The sequence below is a fragment of the Cydia pomonella genome, chromosome 6 (genome assembly GCF_033807575.1).
Source record: "Cydia pomonella isolate Wapato2018A chromosome 6, ilCydPomo1, whole genome shotgun sequence".
Lineage (NCBI taxonomy): Eukaryota > Metazoa > Arthropoda > Insecta > Lepidoptera > Tortricidae > Cydia > Cydia pomonella.
Genome location: NC_084708.1, coordinates 22,715,732 through 22,730,161, shown reverse-complemented (window position 1 = coordinate 22,730,161; position 14,430 = coordinate 22,715,732). Strand labels below are relative to the sequence as shown.

The 14,430-nt window shown below is 41.3% G+C and overlaps 1 protein-coding gene across 1 annotated transcript in view; it reads left to right on the top strand.

Moving 5' to 3' along the window:
- Window positions 1-14,430, top strand: part of LOC133519312 (mitochondrial intermediate peptidase) — a 39,205-nt gene that overhangs the window by 11,630 nt on the left and 13,145 nt on the right. The window contains exons 7-9 of the mRNA XM_061853347.1: window positions 440-628; window positions 1,801-2,117; window positions 3,128-3,291. Of these exons, the coding sequence (XP_061709331.1) occupies window positions 440-628; window positions 1,801-2,117; window positions 3,128-3,291 (670 nt within the window). The remainder of the gene's footprint in view (window positions 1-439; window positions 629-1,800; window positions 2,118-3,127; window positions 3,292-14,430) is intronic.

The following is a 14,430-nucleotide window of genomic DNA, read 5'->3' as shown; positions in this document are numbered from 1 at the left end:
AGCGACATTTGACTAAGTTGAACTGCTATGAAATGATGAGATGATGATATAATGTTTTATACATTTGTTCTTTATTTGTCTACGAGGCGATGCTGCCTTTACTGCTTTAAGTAGTCTACATATAGCTTTATGCTATTTCAAAAGAACGTATCTTTATCCAATATATATCTCCCGAAAATTTATATTGTTATAATTTTATTTCTGCTTTATTCAGCTTAACTGTGGGACTGGGTCCATTTGTCCCATAATATTTTTATTTATTGCTATAGAACGTGTCATTCACGACGACGCATGCCTTGACTCGTAATGTCATGTTATCAAAGGTTAGATTTGACAAATCTGCGCGTCATCGTGAATGACACTAACTATACAGGGTGAATTATTGCAGGTGACTAAATAAACACCCTGTATATTGGTACAATTGTATGTTTCGGTCCAGCTTCAGCACCGAAGGCGACGATATAATCGTGAGCGGAGTGTACGCGGAGTGCGGCGAGGCGGCGGCGCGCGAGGCCGCGTACCGGCTGTACCTCGCGCCCGACGCGCTGCAGGACCGCCTGCTCGCCGACACGCTGCGTGCCAGGCACGAGCTGGCCGAGCTGTGTGGCTTCGGCTGCTACGCGGACAGGTGCGTGGAGGGGACATTCTTCTAATAAATCCACTCTAAAAGTATCTTTTAGACTTGCTCCAGGTATCCGGTATGATATAAAATCATGAACACCAGGTGTTCAAGGTTGCAAGAGAGGCCTACCGACTGCACCTCACCCCGGTCAACAAGACGAACTTTTGATATCCACATTAGATGCTAGGCACGAGTTGGCTGAACTATGTGGCTTCGGGTGCTACGCAGACAGGTACGTGGAGGGGACATTCTTCAAATAAATCCACTCTAAAAGTATCTTTTAGACTTGCTCCAGGTATCCGGTATGATATAAAATCATGAACATCAGGTGTTCAAGGTTGCAAGAGAGGCCTTTCGACTGCACCTCACCCCGGTCAACAAGACGAACTTTTGATATCCACATTAGATGCTAGGCACGAGTTGGCTGAACTATGTGGCTTCGGGTGCTACGCAGACAGGTACGTGGAGGGGACATTCTTCAAATAAATCCACTCTAAAAGTATCTTTTAGACTTGCTCCAGGTATCCGGTATGACATAAAATCATGAACATCAGGTGTTCAAGGTTGCAAGAGAGGCCTACCGACTGCACCTCGCTCCGGTCAACAAGACGAACTTTTGATATCCACATTAGATGCTAGGCATGAGTTGGCTGAACTATGTGGCTTCGGGTGCTACGCAGACAGGTAGCTAGAGCCGACATTCTTCAAAAAATCCAGGCTAGATCTTAAAAGTGTCTTTTAGACTTGCTTCAGATATTTCATTCGCCTGGACGGTTCGTAAAACTTCTGATCTGAGACTTCATGATATAAAAACGTGAACATGAGGTGTTCAAGGGTGTAAGAGAGGCCTACCGACTGTACCTCGCACCGGATAGCCAGCAAGGCGAATTGTTGACTACTTGTTAGATGGCATGAGTTGACTGAACTATATGTCTTCGGATGCTACGCAGACAGGCAAGTAAGAGAGGGAATTCTTCAAAAAAATCCACTCTAAAAGTATCTTTTAGACTTGCTCCAGGTATCCGGTATGATATAAAAACATGAACATCAGGTGTTCAAGGGTGCAAGAGAGGCCTACCGACTGCACCTCGCCCCGGTCAACTAGACGAACTTTTGATATCCACATTAGATATATTTTAATAATAATAATAGAGAAAAATATTTTTCCCTTGTTACAGAGCAATAAAAGCTAGCACAATGGAAACGTCAGCCAACGTCCGCCAGTTCCTAGACATCCTCTCAGACAACCTCTACGACCGCGCCAGATCAGACTTCGACGCCATGCTCAAAATGAAAAAGAAAGAAACACCCTATCTAGACACATTATCATGCTGGGACACCCCGTATTTCACACATAAGGCCAAAACCCAGCTATTAAATGTGGCTAATTCTGACTTTAGCCCGTATTTTTCGCTAGGCGGTTGCATGGAGGGACTTAATATGTTGTGCCAGGAGCTGTATGGAATCAGTTTGCAGTCGGAAGAGATGCTACCAGGTAAGATTTGACGACCGGTCTGGCCTAGTGGGTAGTGACCCTGCCTATGAAGCCGATGGTTCGGGGTTCGAATCCCGGTAAGGGCATGTATTTGTGTGATGAGCACAGATATTTGTTCCTGATGGATGTTTTCTATGTATTTAAGAATTTGTATATTACATATATATTTGTCTGAGTACCCACAACACAAGCCTTCTTGAGCTTACCGTGGGACTTAGTCAATTTGTGTAAGAATGTCCATATAATATTTATTTATTCGTCAAGATCAAGGAACTTACATACAATAAATAGTGATAGTAAGAATCCCTGATGAAGAATTTTCTATATGTAATGTACCAACTGTCAACATGTTTTAGATCCTAGGTTTAATAATATTCAAAATAGTAGGTAAATGTTTCGTTATCCAGGAACTTATTGAATATTTGGAAAATTCTTGAAAAAAATGCCTGGACAACACCAGGAAGATGATGATGATTTTAATCTACACACACAGAAACAATAATACCATTATATTAATTTGCATATTTTTCAGTCAGCCTGCATAGAGGTCGCTCAATGTACATAAAACTGCAAACTTTCAACCCATTTGTTGACGCTAGAAACTCACGTACCTGTGTGGGATAATGTTTGAATTACTTTTCTAAGAAATTTCCTAAAACTATTTAAAATCTGCCATATATAATAATAGTTTATAAATAAACATACATATTACATATCATGTAAAAATATAATATAAATATTCTAATGTTACTTACCTGTAACGCCATCTGTGTGCCTAGTTAAGTAAACAGTTTTCATAATAATGCGTAATGTGAAGGAAGTGGTATTCATGCGTGCATCGTTTGACCTCTAGTCGCCATTGCACCTTGTCGAAGCACACGTATACCGTTCGCTCGCATTTTTGGCTATTTTCGACTCAAAATCCGTCTTCTCACTCCTGCACCATACCTACAATCGACACCATTTAAAAACGGACTTATTTCGAACTTCTAAATTTGAATATTTTACAGGCGAATCATGGGCCCCGGACGTATACAAGTTAGCAGTGGTCCACGAGAGCGAAGGTCTCCTCGGGCACATATACTGCGATCTGTACGAGCGCCGCGGCAAACCACACCAAGACTGCCATTTTACCATCCAGGGTGGGAAGCTCCTGCCCGACGGTAGCTACCAGGTCTGTACAACCGTCCACGAGACTCCTACATATATACAAGCTAGCCGTGGTCAGCGAGACCGAGGGTCTCCTCGGGCACATATACTGCGATCTGTACGAGCGCCGCGGCAAACCACACCAAGACTGCCATTTTACCATCCAGGGTGGGAAGCTCCTACCCGACGGTAGCTACCAGGTCTGTACAACCGTCCACGAGACTCCTACATATATACAAGCTAGCCGTGGTCAGCGAGACCGAGGGTCTCCTCGGGCACATATACTGCGATCTGTACGAGCGCCGCGGCAAACCACACCAAGACTGCCATTTTACCATCCAGGGTGGGAAGCTCCTACCCGACGGTAGCTACCAGGTCTGTACAACCGTCCACGAGACTCCTACATATATACAAGCTAGCCGTGGTCAGCGAGACCGAGGGTCTCCTCGGGCACATATACTGCGATCTGTACGAGCGCCGCGGCAAACCACACCAAGACTGCCATTTTACCATCCAGGGTGGGAAGCTCCTGCCCGACGGTAGCTACCAGGTCTGTACAACCGTCCACGAGACTCCTACATATATACAAGCTAGCCGTGGTCAGCGAGACCGAGGGTCTCCTCGGGCACATATACTGCGATCTGTACGAGCGCCGCGGCAAACCACACCAAGACTGCCATTTTACCATCCAGGGTGGGAAGCTCCTACCCGACGGTAGCTACCAGGTCTGTACAACCGTCCACGAGACTCCTACATATATACAAGCTAGCCGTGGTCAGCGAGACCGAGGGTCTCCTCGGGCACATATACTGCGATCTGTACGAGCGCCGCGGCAAACCACACCAAGACTGCCATTTTACCATCCAGGGTGGGAAGCTCCTACCCGACGGTAGCTACCAGGTCTGTACAACCGTCCACGAGACTCCTACATATATACAAGCTAGCCGTGGTCCACGAGACCTAGCGTCTCCTCGGGCACATATACTGCGATCACATCAGGCCTGCCACTTCAGCATCCAGGGCGAGAAGCTACTGCCCGATGGCAGTTACCAGGTCTGTACAACCGTCCACGAGACTAGACATATACTGCGATCTGTACGAGCGCCGCGGCAAGCCACATCAGGACTGCCACTTCACCATCCAGGGCGGGAAGCTACTGCCCGATGGCAGTTACCAGGTCTGTACAACCGTCCACGAGACTAGACATATACTGCGATCTGTACGAGCGCCGCGGCAAGCCACATCAGGACTGCCACTTCACCATCCAGGGCGGGAAGCTACTGCCCGATGGCAGTTACCAGGTCTGTACAACCGTCCACGAGACTAGACATATACTGCGATCTGTACGAGCGCCGCGGCAAGCCACATCAGGACTGCCACTTCACCATCCAGGGCGAGAAGCTACTGCCCGATGGCAGTTACCAGGTCTGTACAACCGTCCACGAGACTAGACATATACTGCGATCTGTACGAGCGCCGCGGCAAGTCACATCAGGACTGCCACTTCACCATCCAGGGCGGGAAGCTACTGCCCGATGGCAGTTACCAGGTCTGTACAACCGTCCACGAGACTAGACATATACTGCGATCTGTACGAGCGCCGCAGCAAGCCACATCAGGACTGCCACTTCACCATCCAGGGCGGGAAGCTACTGCCCGATGGCAGTTACCAGGTCTGTACAACCGTCCACGAGACTAGACATATACTGCGATCTGTACGAGCGCCGCGGCAAGCCACATCAGGACTGCCACTTCACCATCCAGGGCGAGAAGCTACTGCCCGATGGCAGTTACCAGGTCTGTACAACCGTCCACGAGACTAGACATATACTGCGATCTGTACGAGCGCCGCGGCAAGCCACATCAGGACTGCCACTTCACCATCCAGGGCGGGAAGCTACTGCCCGATGGCAGTTACCAGGTCTGTACAACCGTCCACGAGACTAGACATATACTGCGATCTGTACGAGCGCCGCGGCAAGCCACATCAGGACTGCCACTTCACCATCCAGGGCGGGAAGCTACTGCCCGATGGCAGTTACCAGGTCTGTACAACCGTCCACGAGACTAGACATATACTGCGATCTGTACGAGCGCCGCGGCAAGCCACATCAGGACTGCCACTTCACCATCTAAGGCGGGAAGCTACTGCCCGATGGCAGTTACCAGGTCCTTTGTATGGTTATGTTCTCTTGCGTCACTCTAAAAAGTATTAAACCTTTGTAAGGCGAAGGGAATATATTTCTCACATGATTTTGAACTTTGTTTCAAAGTGATACGGTTTAATTTTGAATCATTTATGACCTTTTCATAATGGGCCATTCACCAAGCATGTAAGTGCGTGGTACAACATTTCTTATAATAAGTTTTCTGAAGATTAATTCATTGTAATATAGGAGCAATGAGGAGCTTTTTAATCTGTCCAAATATACTTAGAAATATATCTAATCTTCTAAATGCAGAAAAACACAAACAAAAAACTTTCTTTTAATTTGGACGGAACGGCTCGTCCATATTACCGTCCGAAAATTAGTCCATAAAAATATCACTACTTATTTAGTTTCACATCCCGGAGAATTAAATTACAGTTATATTTGTCAATTTACTTCTCAATCATCCTGGTTTTTTATGATACAGGAGGCAAACGAGCAGACGGATCACCTGGTGGTAAGCGATTACCGTCACCCATGGACCCCTGCAACACCAGAGGGGTTGTAAGTGCATTGCCGGCATGATGCCATTCAGACATATTTTACATGTCAGCATGTCACATACCAATAACATAATACACTAGACTAGATTCTTAATCACAATTAAGTGAAAATGATACATTTTTTTTCTTAAAATTAAATTTATAGAATTAAGGGGGTTCGATTTTCATACAAAAAACAATCGCTATTTATTAATTAATTACACAATATTATTACATAAATAGTTGCGCATCCATCTACTTTCGAATATTCATTTGCGCTAAATTAATAGAAAAACTTTGTTTCATACAGAAATCATGCAATAATCAACGTTATATTTTTATAAATTTTACTCATGTGTGTGTGACAAATGTCGTGTACAAATACATTGCGACGTTGCCACTCCATGCCTCGGGCGGCCATCGGCGCGACGTTGCGATGTTTGACGCGTTTTTAGCTGACTCTGTCGACACTGACACTCAGTGTGACCAGGCGTACGATAATTGTCGTACATGTACGATAATTTGGGCCCCGGTACGACGTAATGTTCCAAAGAGCATTATCGTACACTAAAGTACTATAATTTCAGCCCTTGGATGATGCCACCTTAAAAGTCTAGTAATTTGAAGCAAAATATGACACTTTCTCTCAGAAATAGGCTAAAATTAGTATCTTTTGGGTGTTCGGCTCCTTGGTGTAAGTTTAAAGTTTAAAATGTCTCAATTTCCTGTATACCGTTTGAGTCTATCCCAAAAATACACAAACATAAACAGATTTTTTGCGCAATTTAGACGAAAATTGTCTTTTTTTATTAATAATTGGAAATTTAAGCTTATTTTGCTAGACATTTTTAGGGGCTGCCTTTTTGATTGGCGTACGATATATTTTTCAACGGTACAATAATATTGACACTCAAGTACGATAATTCTCTTCCGCTCACCTGGTAACACTGCTGAAACTTGACTGGGGGCCTACCGCGAAAACCGAAATTCGCCAATTGCGGGGATCTTTCTCTTTTACTCTCATTAAGACGTAATTAGAGTGACAGAGAAAAATGCCCGTAATTGACGAATTTCGATTTTCCCGGTAGCCGCCCTTGTGCTTGAGGTACTTGATAGAAAACAACGCTGCCGCATGTTCTGAATTGTGATTTTATGTGTTTTTGGATTGAAAATGATAGCAACGTCTAAATCAAGTTACAAAAATCATCGATATTCTGGTCCGCGAAAAACCAGGAAAAGCGCGAAAAACCGCGAATAATCTACACTAACTGTAATTGGAGTCTACAAAAATGACCAATTCATAGAAAATATGACCTAGAAACTAGTTCACTTTTATAAAACTCAATTTTTCCCGAGATTGTACTTAGGCGAATACCTAAGGGAGCTAAGTGTATTGATCTTGAATAATTAGTTGGCTAATATAATTATGACTCCAACATGATATGGACATTTACATCATAACTATTATACCTAGTTGGTTACTAAGTTCTGTTACTCGATTTCTTTCTTTCTTCCTAGCGTTGTCCCAGCATATTGCCACGGCTCAATGGAGCCTGGGGTCCGCTTTGACAACTTATCCCAAGATTTGGCGTAGGCACTAGTTTTTACGAAAGCGACTGCCATCTGACCTTCCAACCCAGAGGGAGGGTAAAACTAAGCCTTCTTGGGATTAGTCCAGTTTCTTCACGGTGTTTTCCTTCACCGAAAAGTGACTGGTAAATATCAAATGATATCTGTTCTGAAGTTCTGTTACTCGATTTGCAACCTCTTTATTTCCGTTAAAACAAATGCTACCGAAAAAATAAAAAATGACATAATGTGGTGGATTTGTGAGCTATAATTATATACCACACATAACGCTTATCTCGTCGTATCTATAATGAATTGGGGCCTAAAAGAGAATCGTATCGCAGTAATAAGGTTGTTTCCAATTTTTCGAAACGCTTGTATTACTTTCTATATTAACTAATAGTTGCCTTAAAATTCAGCTTTTATACTAAAAACGGCTTTAAATATGTTAAATTAACAAAATATATTTTGACAGATGCTTTCGCCCCCAAAACGCTCTTTGAAAATTGTGTGACGTCACAGTTTATGGTTTGACACATAACTACATACACACGTAGAAGATACGAACTGTCAACTGATATTTGTCATTTGTTGTTAATCGCCTAACTGTCAACAGTGTCAATCCGAGAGTTGTGACGGCATCAGAATCTTCAATGACGTTTCGAGTTTGGTCACGTGACGTGTGCCAAAAGATATTTTAAATTCAATATTTACAAAAATATGGTCATTACAGGTCCCGTAAAAGTAGTTTAACATGTTCTTATAATCCAAAAAAATTTATTGGGATACAATTATGCCCTAAGATTTGTAGATGGAAACAACCCTATTGCGTTGCACAAATGTGGGCACCCGCCAAACATGATTTTGGGTGTGTCATACTCAAGGCTAACATACAGATTCATTTCTGTGAAAAAGGTGTGAAAACCGGAAACTGGAAACCGTTCTCGAACCAATAGTGAAGCCCTTAAGCCACACCCAATTTCGAAATCAGCCATGGATCTTTGAACAGGACTCAGCTCCTGCACATAAGGCAAAAACAACTCAAGCCTGGTTTCGAAGGAATAAAATTGACTTTATTGCCCACGAAGACTGGCCTGGCCTTTTAACCCCCTGGATTATGCCATATAGCAGGTTATTGAGGAGAAATCCTGTGCTAAACCCCACACAAATCTTAACTCCCTCAAGCGGGCCATAGTTAAGACAGTGACGGAATTAGACATGACAATCGTGCGTGCCGCTATTGATGACTGGCCTCGTCGTTTGAGGGCCTGTGTCAAAGCCAGAGGAGGCGATTTTGAATGATATTGTCATATGTAATTCCTGATTTTGTGTAATTCATTTTAATATATACTTTATTAAACTTTCGTTGGTATATTTTATGTAGATAAAGATTATTGCAGTAACAGAATTTAATAACCAACTAGGTAGAAAACAATGCAATACATAAACACATAAATTGGATATGATGTGATCCGTTGAATGAAATTGACAATAAATAAAATAAATAAATAAATAATTTTCTATCTCTAGGCATTGTGTGAAACTTCTAGTTGTGTCAAAATATCGGGAAATCAATAATATAAACAAACATGGTAAATATCTCATTTTGTAACTCACTGTAATTTAATTAAATGTATCGTAAAAAAAATGTTTTAATTCTACTGTAAAATAGTACCTACTTTTTTAAAGGCTGGGCAGTAAGGGATTGCTTTAATTTTAGAACATAACAGCGTTTTTTTTAATACAGGAAAATCTGACTTACAAATTTGGACTTTCTTAGAATACTTAGAATCTTCTCCACCCTAGCATTAAAAAAAGATATCCTAAAATATCCATACCATTACGTCACATTTTAGTGTGAAAGAAATTTCAGTGTAAAACTAAAATTTCAATACAAATTTTCGGGTTTTTTTAGCACGAGGATTGATTATGCTAGTGATTCTGAGTTGGAAGAACCCAAAAATATCATGATGTGTGAGAATCCGATTTTTAATGTTTTTATGGAAAACGCTCATATTTCTCATAAAATAATTTATTAATAATACTTGATAATACTGATAACAAAAAAAAACTAATGAGTCTCGAACCCACTTCCTCTTGCATGTATTTCCACGTACATACCGCAACGCTATTGAAGCCTACTCACGCTGTGCCAAATTGTCTACTACAAGGATCCCAGTAAGACTGTTTGAATGTGTGAGTGATACTTAGAAATAGAGTCAAGAAACATTCTGTCGACATTAAGGGGTAGTTTTTGTACAATGAAGTGTTCAATGTTTGTTTTAATAGTTCAATATTTATTTAAAGAGTGCGCTAAACATACTTTACAGTATTGAAATACCAAGACTACTCCACAAAAAAATTTAAACTCAAAATTTGCAATTGTGGCGCCATCTAGTGAGGTTTAAGCTTTGGGTAACCTAGTCGAACCACCTTAATAGGAATAGTTACATTATTGATAGTTTTTTTTATATGCTTGCAATTCAAATTAAAAATCTAGTGTAAATATAGAGTAACAAGCTAATGTAATTAACATTTTTTCAAATATATTTTCAAATGTTGCCTCACTAGGTGAGTTAATGAGCCCTTTCGGAAGAGTGTATCTATGATGGGAATACGCTCTTTTCTTGAAGGTTGTAAGGAAGGTTGTTTTGTACTAAAGGTCGCAGAAAATCGAACTGTCATCTTAGTTTCTTAGGAGACTGCAATGCACATTCTCTGTTCCTGTGGACCACTAATGTCAAAAAGAAGTACCCACTTATGGCGGCACGTGACCCTTATGATTATGAGGTACAGAACATTACGGCCCAAAGAATCTGGAACTTCCTGGATTCAACGGGCAATAGTAATGAACTTTAAAGGGCTGTCACAATAGATCACTGCCTGGTCGACGTGGCACTCAAAGGCCCACAAACTCCAATAATAATAATAATAATAGTTTCTGGGCGTTAAAGAGCCTTACAGCCCGGGTCTAAATTAGCCAGCCAAAAAACGAAGGAGTTAATGGTGTTCAGCCTCTTTGAAGTTATATGTCAAATGTACTCTTTGGTTTATTTGATGAAATATAAAACGTCAGTCAATAAAGTCATGTTGTAATAAAAATACGTTTTCCTTACTAAAATTCAATAATTCACAATAATAGAGTAAACATGGTCCAAAACCGAACCGGATAGTTAAAATAAACAGAATAGTAAAGTTGTGTAAAAAGAGTGCACGTTACATTTACGTACTTTAGATAAAATTTTCGAAATTCATATTGAATATGTCAACAGCCGAGAAACTTATAAGTCTTATAACACTTCAACAAGACAGCTTAGAAACAACAGAAAAGGCCCACGTTAATTTCAAAAAGTCGCCAAAGGAAAGAATTACTGTAGGATACGTACAAGGGCGGCTAGAAACATTGGAAAATAACTACAAGGAATTCAAATCCATCCATCAAAAGTTGATAACCGCCGTTTCAAAGGAAGATAAATGCAAATTATCCTATTTTACGGAAGATCTATACGACACGTTTGAAGAACGTTATTATATATATAAGGGTGAATTAAAGACAGTTTTGCTGAAGTTTAATGCCGAAACAAGAGACAGCCAAATTACAGAAAATAGTTCAGGCAATCAAGCGTCAAGCAGTGATATAAAATTACCCCGTATTACTATTCCGACTTTCAGCGGTGAGTACACGGAGTGGCAATCCTTCCACGATTTGTTTAACACCTTAATTCATAAAAATAACTCGCTAGATGATGTGCAACGCATGCACTACCTCAAAGTTAACCTGAAAGGTGACGCGGAATACCTATTAAGACAATTTTCAATTACCGCCGAAAATTACAAACAAGCATGGACTATTTTGAAGAAAAGGTACGATAATAAAAGGTACATCGCAAATTGCCATTTTAAAAGGTTTTTTGGCCAGAAGACAATTGTCAAAGAATCAGCCACCGCTTTGAAACAACTGCTCGACACGTCTGTCGAATGTCTGAACTCTCTCAAAAATCTCGGTTTACCCATATCTCAATGGGATGCCATTGTAATTTACATCATTGTTTCAAAATTGGATACTGATAGCCATAAATATTGGGAAGAGTTAATAAATGGAGAAGATTCATCAGTATTTCCAACTTTCGAAAGATTGAAGTCTTTCCTAGAAACTCGGTTCAGAACTTTAGAAATGGTAGAACCAGATAATAAGAGTTGGAAACCAGCCGCCTCAAGGACGTTCCATGTCACAGCCAATGATGCTTGTTTAGAGATACAATGTGCATTTTGTAAAGAAGATCACTACATTTTCAACTGTAAACAATTCGCGAAGCAACCATTAGATGACAGATACAACTTTGTTCGAGAAAACAATCTCTGCTTTAACTGCCTCATACCCAATCATGCAGTGTGGCGATGTAGACAGAAGTCATCGTGCCAAGTGTGCAAGAGACGTCACCATTCATTACTGCATCGAGATTCAAAACCGGCTGAAGAAATGCAAGAAAACAATAAAGTTGACATGACCTTAGATGACTCAAAGGTAGTTGCGCACGTTAGACCAAATGAAGAAGCAACTGAGAAAAACATTATGTTAGCTACAGCGTTAGTAGATGTAGCATCGAAGTGTGGACCGTCGCAAGTGTGTCGAGCGTTCATTGACCCGGGATCTGAAATATCCTTCGTCACAGCTCGAGTTGTCGAGATGTTAAACTTGAAGAAAACGACAATTAGCGGAGTAGTCTCAGGAATTGAAGAAGGTAACGTGTGCATAAAAAATAAGGTGGAACTACAAATCTCGTCGAGGTATGAGCCCGATTTCGTCGTCAAGGTAAATGCATATGTACTAAAATCTATTACTCGTAGCTTACCAGCTAGGGAAGTAAATTGTAAACCGTGGCCTCAACTTGATGATGCAAAGTTAAAGTTAGCTGACCCCACCTTTAATATTCCGGGTAGAGTTGATATTCTTCTCGGTGCAGAGGTCTATGGCAAAATTCTTGAATCTGGGCTAATGAAGGGACCGGGCTATTTAGTAGCACAATATACACGCTTAGGTTGGATTGTGACAGGGGACACTAATACAACTTCTTCCAGACCTAACAAACACGCGAGCTTTCATGTTCTCCGCCAAGTAGAGGAAGACAACAATCTTTTGAAGAAATTTTGGGAGGTTGAAACAGAAGGTTATACAAACATGAAGGGATGGTCAAAGGAAGAAGAATTATGCGAAGATATTTACAAAACAACTACAAAAAGAGATGACACTGGAAGATATATAGTACACCTACCGTTGAAAGAAAGCGTGGAGGATACTGTGAAGTCATGCGGAGAGACCAAACAGCAAGCAACCTTGAGATTCAAACAGCTGGAAAGGAAGTTTGAGAAAAATGATCATTTGAAGAAGGAATACGCAAAAGTCATACATGAGTACCTGGAATTAGGTCACATGAAGAGAACTGAAGTGGAAGACGATGATGCAGCAGTGTACCTTCCACATCATGCTGTTATCAAGGAGACTAGAGACACTACGAAGGTTCGTGTTGTTTTTGACGCTTCAGCAAAAGGTTCTCATGGCGTCTCATTAAACAACGCTATGATGATAGGGCCCACACTGCAGCCGGGCTTACGAAGTCTAGTAATTCGCTGGAGAGCTCATAGAATATGTGTAATTGGAGACATTGTTAAGATGTATCGACAGGTGTGGATGACGGACAAACACACAGACTTACAGCGGATCGTTTGGAGAGATACACCTTCCGAAAAAATGGAGAGCTACAAATTACTTACTGTTACATTTGGAACTGCTGCTGCACCTTATCTCGCTGTTCGGACACTCAATCAATTGGCCGAGGATGAAGCACACACTTACCCAAGTGCGGCATCGGTAGTAAAAAACAGTTTCTACATGGACGATTTGATGACCGGACATGAGGATAAGTTTGAAATTAAGAAACTTTGCCAAGAGATTAACTGTCTGTTAAAGGCAGGCGGGTTTGAAATGCAGAAATGGTCAAGTAACTCTGAAGAGCTCCTCGAGTTTCTCCAACAAGGGAGAACATGTGAAGAACCTGAAAACAAAATTGAAATTAAATTAGACAGGGTTATAAAGATATTGGGACTTACGTGGGACAGAAAGAAAGATGTTTTCAAAATTACAGTAAACTTACCACAATCTAGAATCCCGACAACGAAAAGACAGATAATATCAGAAGTCGCAAGTCTCTTCGACCCATTCGGATGGTTAGCTCCTGTAATAATAACAGCTAAGGTGATGATTCAACGACTATGGCTATATAATCTGAGCTGGGATGATGAACTGCCACCTGAAGTTGTCGAGGAGTGGCGAAATTACCGTGAAAAGTTAAACGAACTTCAATCAATACAGATACCACGCTGGATCAAAATAACTTCTCGTAGCAAGAATATTCAACTTCATGGTTTTGCGGATGCATCTTCTGTTGCATATGCAGGTGTAGTCTACCTTCGAGTGATAGATGAAAATGATACTGTACATATTAGTATGCTTGCAGCAAAAACAAAGGTAGCACCTTTGAAACAATTGACTATACCGAGATTAGAGTTATGTGCTGCAGTATTGACAGCGAAACTTCTAAGAGAAATGTCAGATTTGTTACAGGTTTCGATGGACAATATATATGCTTGGACGGATTCAATGGTAGTGTTGTCTTGGCTACAGTCTCAACCAAGTCGATGGCAGTTGTTTGTCGGTAATAGAGTATCAGACATCATCCAACTCATCGACCACGACAAATGGAGACATGTTCCGTCAACAGACAACCCAGCGGATCTCGCTTCAAGGGGTGTAAGTTCAAGAGACATGGCCGACAGTGATATATGGTGGACGGGACCTAAATGGCTTAAATGTGAAAAAATAGATTTTGAAAGAACCAAAATACC